Genomic DNA, 8,874 nt, shown 5'->3' with positions numbered 1-8,874 from the left:
AGAAATGATCGACAAACAACATGAAAGGAATTCATTTAGGAATGGAACAAACAGTATCAATGGGCTTATATGACCCAAACTTACTAACTTTATACTTCAGTTTGGATACAATGTTCCATTATATGATCTTGAAGTACTAACAAATTACAGCATGTCGGCATGTTGGCATACACAAAGTACAGCTCGGCCGGGGGGGGGGGGGGGGGGGCAGCTCGGCGGGCGGGCTGTCTGGCTGGTTCTTTACAGTTCCCCCCGGGTCTGTTTAAAATAATAAGAAAGGAAAATAAATAAATCAACAACACCCCAACATACAATCATTGACGCTCTTATAGCCTACACAACATACTCAATTAACACATCTCTGGCATACCAGTTTAAATTGATGGGTTCAACTTTTAAGTGTTCCACCACGACCAAAAGCTGCTCATGACAGGTGCTATGAAGCCAACACTTGAAGATTAACCCAATATCACATTTCAGTTAGAAAACTACTGATGTAACCTAAATCTGTCATTTTTCTCGGGCTTTATTTTAAATAAACACGTCTTTATTACATACTGTAAACATATTTGAGAACGAAACCGTACGAAACTGGGGACGAACACAAACTTTGTGAAAAAAAACATGTTTTTTAACAAATATTTAAAGAACAGACATAAAATGTATTCATTCTTAATGTTTACACCTATTTACACAAGGTGTACTTGCATTTTGAAGCTGTCAGCAACTGCTTCATGTATTAATCATCAAACATCTGACTAAGTGAAATCTGTAGTTTCACTTCGCGGCAGCCATTTTGGAGTTTTGTTTACATTTTGGCGAAGTCTATAAATGGTCTAAGAACGTTCACAGTCCAGTTGTTTTCGTATCAAAAGTGATAAAAACTATGAGAGACCTCTCCCATACTTAAATACAAACCAAATAATCCTTTGTACTTGCCTTAAAACATTGAGTCGCCTTCCGTGAAAAATTTATATTCATGAGAGTCATAAGGGAAGATTACTACAATCTACTTGGCATCGCTACTGAGTACATTCATGGTATGTTACTAAGTAGTAGGTCACCAAAGGTCACGAAGCTGTGTGAGCCACGAACGGCACGAATGCATTAATAAACGAAAAGCATAATATACGTCATCAAAATTAGCAAGATGAACTACACAAATTCACATCGTAATCTAAACGAATTAAATACTAGAATAAACACGCAGGTTCATGATTTAGGCCTCTCAATTAATGTAGGTTACGCACATAAACAACGCAGGTAAAACACAGATTTTGCACAAAGAACAATATGTATACAGTGCAAATAATGAAGCAAGTCCATGAGACACTCTTAGGCAAGGCGCTTACAAAATGGCGACGATCGAAAAGTGAAATGATCATGCTAAATATAGGCGGAGTAATCTGTATAATATACTTTATCGATATACGGTTTCCAAAAAGCATTCACTTCGTTTCTTTGTTTATGGATCAGTTAAATAGTGTTTACATATCATTTCATTTTTAAGGAAATTTTAGAATTGTTTGGAATCGATTAATCAATTATGGTAACTACTTCGTATACCGACTCACACCTGTAACAATTCATTTAGTTTTTCGCCGTTTTCGAGCGGTTGCGTATAAATATGTTGTCTTCATTTTGTGATTTTTTTTCAGCTGCATTTTCAGGGAAATGCAAAATGTACGAGTTCAAGTGTACATTACTATACATCAATTCAGATTTGTTGAAGATTAAAGATGTCATGTGTATTCAAGCATTCAATGAGCGCATTATTTCGACCGAATCACCGTGTAATCATTTGTAGTAACGATCTGATGTGCCTACCATGAACGTGGCCCTGAAGGGCCCCCATTCAAATTTTTTATTATAAATGACAATAAATTGATTGCGGAGAACTGGAAGTTGAAAGTTCGTCTGCAGCACAGGGTAAACATGGCGGATGATCTGTCAAATGTCGACTTGTTTAAAGATCTTTTTGCTAGCTTTTAGTTGTCTGTGCCGGAATTGAGTGAGGAAACTGCTGCTGCTACTGATATTTCTCCAGAAATTGAAGGACTGATGAGCATTTCATTTGATAATTTGCCTGAAGTTACAAATAAAAATAATGTGAAAATTAAAATTAAGATTTAGGTCTACAGCTGAATAAACATAATGACATGCCAACATTTCATGAATATAAACAACAGGGCAGTAGGTTTAATGGAAGATACAGTTCATGGTTTAAACAAGTCGCCTTTACGTAAATATTGATATGCCCCAGCATATGTACGGTTGTGTTAGAAAAATATGCACGTACCTTATTCTTTGTATAATATGTATTATTGTTGTTATCGGTCAATGGCAAATCACACAAGAAACTAGCAACGCCCCGACATTCCAGGCGCGCCAGCCTTGTTTGAATTTTGCCACCGCCGAGTGAGCAATCATTCCACAGGGATAAAAGTTATTACAAATGCTACACAAAGTTATATACATTTATTTTATTTAGATTTCATTGCTCACAAACCTGATAAACTTGGGTAAAGACACAGAATATCAGACGTGAATATCCTCGTGTTCATGTAGAGAAGATTGTTTATTTACTTTTTCAATAGTTCACGATCTATGACGACGCCATCTTGGATTGGCTGTCAGCCAATATTTTTGGGTCATTTGACCCAAATATATGGGTCGTTTTCGGTCGGGTCATTTTTGGTCGGGTCATATGACCATGATTTTCGGTCATTTGACCATGTGTGTATATAAGGCGGGGTTTTCCAGAATCGAGAGGAGACGCAACTTGGACATAGCTTGAAGCACATCCCGTACGATTCGCCCTCGGGCGTTTCGTCCATTTTGGCATTTGGTTTTGACATTTAACTGGAAATAGAAAACGATAACAAATGAAACGATTTTTATTATTTGTCTCCTTGATAAAATCCAAAAAGAATTATATAGGAAATTCGCGGAAAATTAATGGTTAAAGGACTTATAAAATTCAACACGATGATATAGCGTTTTCCTGTGTCTACCCAGCGATTGCATTCTGTACCTTTTCTTCTTTTGATGTTTAAATGATGATTTATTCCGCTGGTGTACTGTTTTCCAACGTTTATTAAACTTGTAAACATCGATTTGAGTTGTCTTCCCGGTGAACTAGTTTTTGACACGCAATGGTTAGACTACATAAATTTAACTGCCATTGAGAGGTTTCGCTACCAGTACCTGAGGGGCAGTCACGAGGGGAACACTTCAAATACTTGGTCACCCTAAAAGGGACAGTTGATAGCGTCGACGGACCACGGGGCTAGGTCGTAACAATATCTTACCTGAAAAGTGCTGTTAATCCGCTTCCAAATGTGAAAAAATGAGGAGTCCGCAGCCAATTTCTGGTCTCATTGTTACTAAATTTAGCTCCACGTGTCTCCAAGACGATGATGAATTCACACGCGTGGGAAGGCTACAAACTATTTGGAATTACATAGTGATGAATTGCGGTTCTTGGATAATAGCAAGTAAAAATGATCTTTTATTTTTTTTATAGTTGTAATTATAAGTATTACTCATTATTTTTCTGCGTTTCTTTGATGTATGAAGTGTCGGAAAAAAATAAACCTAATTCATAAATAAACACCATTTTTACATCAATGAAACGCAGAAAAATAATGTTCAATTCTTAAAACAACATTTAAAGTTCATCGATGTTAACTTTTTAACATGACGTATGTATAAATGGCTTCTTTTATTTTATTTGAAACAAGCTGAAAATGTTGACTCAAATCTTATTAAAAATACCGCAGACCATAAACATATCTGTAAAAATTCAAGAGCAATAAAGATAATTTTTTATATGAAAAGCTACAACAACAAGTCCAGTTGTCTAACATTTAAACAAAAAACAGGTTAAAAAGAAACAAAATTTTCACTTCCACCCCTTGATAAATATTCAGCCTTGTATTAATCATTTCAGACCTTGAGCAATTGATTATAAGTTCAGCATTATCGGGCGGTCATAATAAGTTCGGACGGTGATTATACGTTAAGCATCACCAGATGTATCATCGGGCGGTGATTATAAGTTAAGCATCATCGGGCGGCGATTAAAAGTTAAGAATCATCGAGTGTATCATCGGGCGGTGATTATTAGTTAAGCATCATCGGGCGGTGAATATAAGTTAAGCATCATCGGACGGCGATTATAAGTTAAGCATCATTGGGTGTATCATCGGGCGGTGATTATTAGTTAAGCATCATCGGACGGTGAATATTAGTTAAACATCATCGGGCGGTGATTATTAGTTAAGCATCATCGGCCGGCGATTATTAGTTAAGCATCATCGGGCGGTGATTATTAGTTAAGCATCATCAGGTGTATCATCGGGCAGTGAATATTAGTGAAGCATCATCGGCCGGCGATTATTAGTTAAGCATCATCGGGTGGTGAATGTAAGTTAAGCATTATCAGGCGGTGATTATAAGTTAAGCATCAGCGGGCGGCGATTATAAGTTGAGCATCATCGGGTGTATCATCGGGCAGTGAATATAAGTTAAGCATGATCGGGCTGTGATTGTAAGTTAAGCATCATCGGGCGGCGATTATTAGTTAAGCATCATCAGATGTATCATCGGGCGGTGAATATAAGCTAAGCATCATCGGGTGGCGATAATAAGTTAAGCATTATCGAGTGTATCATCGGGCGGTGATTATAAGTTAAGCATCACCGGGCGGTGATTATAAGTTAAGCATCATCGGGTGTATCATCGGGCGATGAATATAAGTTAAGCATCATCGGGCGGCGATTATAACTTAAGCATCATCGGGTGTATCATCGGGCGGTGAATATAAGTTAAGCATCATCGGAGGGTGATTATAAGTTAAGCATCATCGGGCGGTGATTATAAGTTAAGCATCATCGGGCGGTGATTATAAGTTAAGTATCATCGGGTGTATTATCGGGCGGTGAATATAAGTTAAGCATCATCGGGCGGGAAGGTTTTCCACCTTCATGATATCTTAGCAAAACTTAAATCAGGCACTAAATGGCATGACAATTAAAATAACAAATATTTTTGTAGACTAGTGGAAGATCAATATTCTAGATCATGGAGCCGCACTTGCACATGGCGCTTTACTTATAATTTCTGCTACCGAGGGCATTTGTTGTGAAAAAAATGAGTTTATTTTTCTTAAGTCTTATGTTTGTTTCTCCCATCCGGGAAGATAGGTTTGATGCTAAATGTAGATTCAATTTGGTATGGCCTTATGAATTCCGTGTCACAAGGATACGGCTGTTTCTTGATGAACATGAGAAAAGTCGCGGCTAATCGATTAAGGGTTGCTTTCGAAATATTCGAGATGAATATTTATTTATTTTAGATAAAACGTTTGAAAACAAGCCTTATATTTGCGTAGATACAGGTTAAATTAATGCCATGGTCGTGAAAGGCTTCCACATGAATAGAGTCATTTGAATTGATATTATACATTTGCAAAATACTTATTCGTTGAGTTCTGATAAATTAATTTAACTTGAAAATATTAATGATTTTGTTCACTTACCAACCTTAAAGTTTTAATAGCAATTTTAAATTGACCGAGTTACTTTCCTTTAAAGTGCATTTTTGACAAATACAACAAACCAGGATCCACGAAGAACTGTGATTTATTTACATGTTATACGATATACCCATATCTCAAAATAAGGCCGAAAACTTGATTCAATATATAAAGTGCACGTTTAACGAAAACAGTATAACAACTCATGCGCTGTTCAACGATATATCGTTACCCTAGTACAATAACTCACCAACTGCATATAGAAATAGAAGGAGTTATTTAACTCTTGCATTAAGGTGAAATCCGACACCCGACTATTGAAAAGCAGTTCTACTCCGGTGAAGATGATATTTGTTGACAAGGAAGAGAGCGTGCAGTCAGCCATGTTTATTGTCAATACTCTTTCAAAATCTACAACCAAGAGGGGTAGTTCCCCAAACAAAATTGATCAACAGATTTCCACAAAGTCCGCTCCTAACTGATGTCTTGTCAACAACCAAAAAGGTATATAAGGGCTCTCCATCTACCGATGGGACATACCGACTTTGATACGAGATATCGCAGCAAGAGGATAAAAAAGAGGAGAAAAAGAAGAAAAAATCTATTAGACATAAAGAAGGGACTATTATTGATAGATGAAACCAACATTTGGTATGGAAGGAACGAAGGATTGCGGCATGGTGATTGAGGTAATTTAAAAATTTATACTTTTTTCAGTATGTGCTGATAATAATAAATAACGAGGATATATTATACTATATTACGTTCATCGATTATGGCTGCTTAGTTAAGAAGCTGCAAATTCACTTCTCTATTCCTAATTTCAGGATCCCCGTGAGGAGAAAAAACGTCCAAAACTTGCGAAGTACCTGGCTGCTTCGCTCGTTGGCCTGGTAACGGTTGCCGGCATTGTCGTGCTCTCTGTTTACATAGGGACGAGGATTTCTAAGGGCGCATACGAGGTAATAATTACAGCTTTAGACAGCACAAGTAATTGCATATGCGCACATATTATATTTTATGTCTAAAATCGTCCATGACTTTGACGGTAGTAACCGCATCCAAACATGCAATGATGTAATGTATATATTTGGTTAGTTTTGATGCAACGTAATAAGAGGATATGTCGTGTTGAGAAATTAAGAAAAAGTTGCCATTTTTTATTGATTAATTATCGTTGCATGGAATGCCCGAGTATGCCTGAGTAACAATAGCACTGGGTATTTGGGTGTCGGTTATAGCACTTTCTGTCAGCTCGATTGTGACGAAAGCGTATAGCATATATAATAATTCCCGGGTCCGTCTCTCGGGTAGAAACCCGTACTGGTGTCCGTTTTAAGAAACATTGAAAAAGTGTTCCTCGTGGGCTCGACAGGCGGGCTATTTAATCACTTGCCCACACTTCAAAAGGAAAATTGAACATGCGTATATTTTTATATTCAGGGTGCTTTGCGGAAGTACTCGGATGGGGATGGGCGGCAGGTGGAGGAGATGATCACCCAGACGCAGGACGAGGTTCTTGTTGACGTACCGAACTCCGTACACATGGTGTACGACTATAAACATGTGAGTGAGCGTGTAGACATTTCAGTTGTTATTTGAGTGAAGTTTTCAACTCATGTTGTAAAGTCTGCATAGAATGGTTAAGCAATACGTTTATGCCTGCATAGTTTCAAATTGGTTGAACTCCTTCCACTTATAAAGAAAATCACGATATTCACTCATTATTGTGAGAAAAGAAACAATTAAACCATACATAGAATATTAATTTAACTAAAAAATTATTTTAAATATTTAGATTTGTTTTATTTTTTATGTATTCGTTATATTTCAGGGCCTTGTCTTCCGTCGTTACACGGACATGAATACCAAGAAACGCGGGCCTTGCTACGCCGCATACATTGGAGAGATGGACCCCAAACCGGACACACAGTTTGCCGAGGAAGGACAGGTCAGTGGTCATTTAACGGTTGAAAAAAAATGTATAGAATTCGTATGTGTTAACGTTCGCCAGCCTTTTTTACCGCGTGGTTAAAATATTAAAAGTTTTTACAATTGCGAAGAATAACTTTTTTTGCATTATAAAAACGAACATGAAAACTCCTATTTTGCAATGACACTTAACTTTATTTAGCAAGAATTTATCCATCAAATATGAGCTATGACACTTTAGATGCCAGCACCCACAGGAGAGCCGGAGATAAAGCAACAATGGCGGTTCACAGATAACAAAGTACCATCCAACTTGGCCAGCTCAACCAACGTTCAGAACATGTGCCAGGATACAGATATCTTCTGGATGGAAAGTAAGTCCCACATCGTTATCTGTGTTTACTTTTACTAAAACCATCTAATTTCAACAACAAAACATACAATAGTATTTATTTTTACATTAGTTCAATATACAGATCTGAACAGATTTGATGGAGAGGTATAAACGACTCATCAAGTTATTCATCCAATTGCTTTATTCAACACTATACTCTAACTGAATTTAGTTAGGATATCTTTAGGATACCGTAAGTTAATATTGTGCATGCTAAATCCTCAAGTAGAAAGTAAACATGAATAATGCTATTCACGGTCTGGTCATGAAACATATGCTCATACCTTACAGAGACGGCGGACACTGGACTGGAGAAGAGAGAAGACTACGTCCTTGTTTACATCGGGTCTGTGTACTACGATGCCATCTACAATGGCGTCGCCGGCAGACTGGAAGCACGATATTACGACGTCTTCAACGTCAACGGTGAATTTCAATTCGTCTATTATGAACTTTGGTTCACTGCATACTAGTAAATACGTACCAGTCTGATACAGGACCAGGCAACGGATACAGTCGTATAGATGATTAAGATACTTTTGTCTATTTAGTGTGTTTAGTTGAGATTAAAACGACTCGTTTTCAATTCAAAAGCCATGTTTATGACTGATTTGTAAGTGTGTAATACGCGTGCTTTGACATTGATAATATTTATAAAATCACTATGTTTCATGCTGCGTGCAGTAATATAAATATGTAGTAAACTATTGATGCGTATGTACATTTTGTTTGCCAATTTTGGATATCATAGCTGATGTAGTTTTGATATAATAATTGCAATAAATGCATTTATAAAATGTAGATTCTGTGGTTTGTCTGCATACTTGTACCTATGTGCATTGACGACTCGATGTGTCCAGGCGTCTTTTCATTGAAGGAAAATACCACAAAAAGGAATAAAACTTGTTTCATGCATGAATAATTTCAATGGACAATGAAAAAACTTAATAATGAAACAAAACGATTATTTTAGATTTTGACAGGAATAGGAAAATTAACAAGCAATTGC

General features: G+C 37.0%; 1 protein-coding gene across 1 annotated transcript; it reads left to right on the top strand.

Moving 5' to 3' along the window:
- The first annotated feature begins 6,081 nt into the window (after positions 1-6,081).
- On the top strand, positions 6,082-8,666 carry LOC128242397 (uncharacterized). Its single transcript, XM_052959540.1, has 6 exons — positions 6,082-6,228; positions 6,367-6,501; positions 6,983-7,105; positions 7,374-7,490; positions 7,713-7,845; positions 8,157-8,666. Exons 1-6 carry the CDS (start codon positions 6,175-6,177, stop codon positions 8,336-8,338), a joined length of 744 nt encoding a protein of 247 aa, XP_052815500.1. The 5' UTR covers positions 6,082-6,174; the 3' UTR covers positions 8,339-8,666.
- Positions 8,667-8,874: the final 208 nt, after the last annotated feature.

Source organism: Mya arenaria, chromosome 8 (assembly GCF_026914265.1).
Source record: "Mya arenaria isolate MELC-2E11 chromosome 8, ASM2691426v1".
Lineage (NCBI taxonomy): Eukaryota > Metazoa > Mollusca > Bivalvia > Myida > Myidae > Mya > Mya arenaria.
The sequence above is the reverse complement of the archived record's forward strand: the minus strand, read 5'-3'. Positions and strand labels throughout refer to the sequence as shown.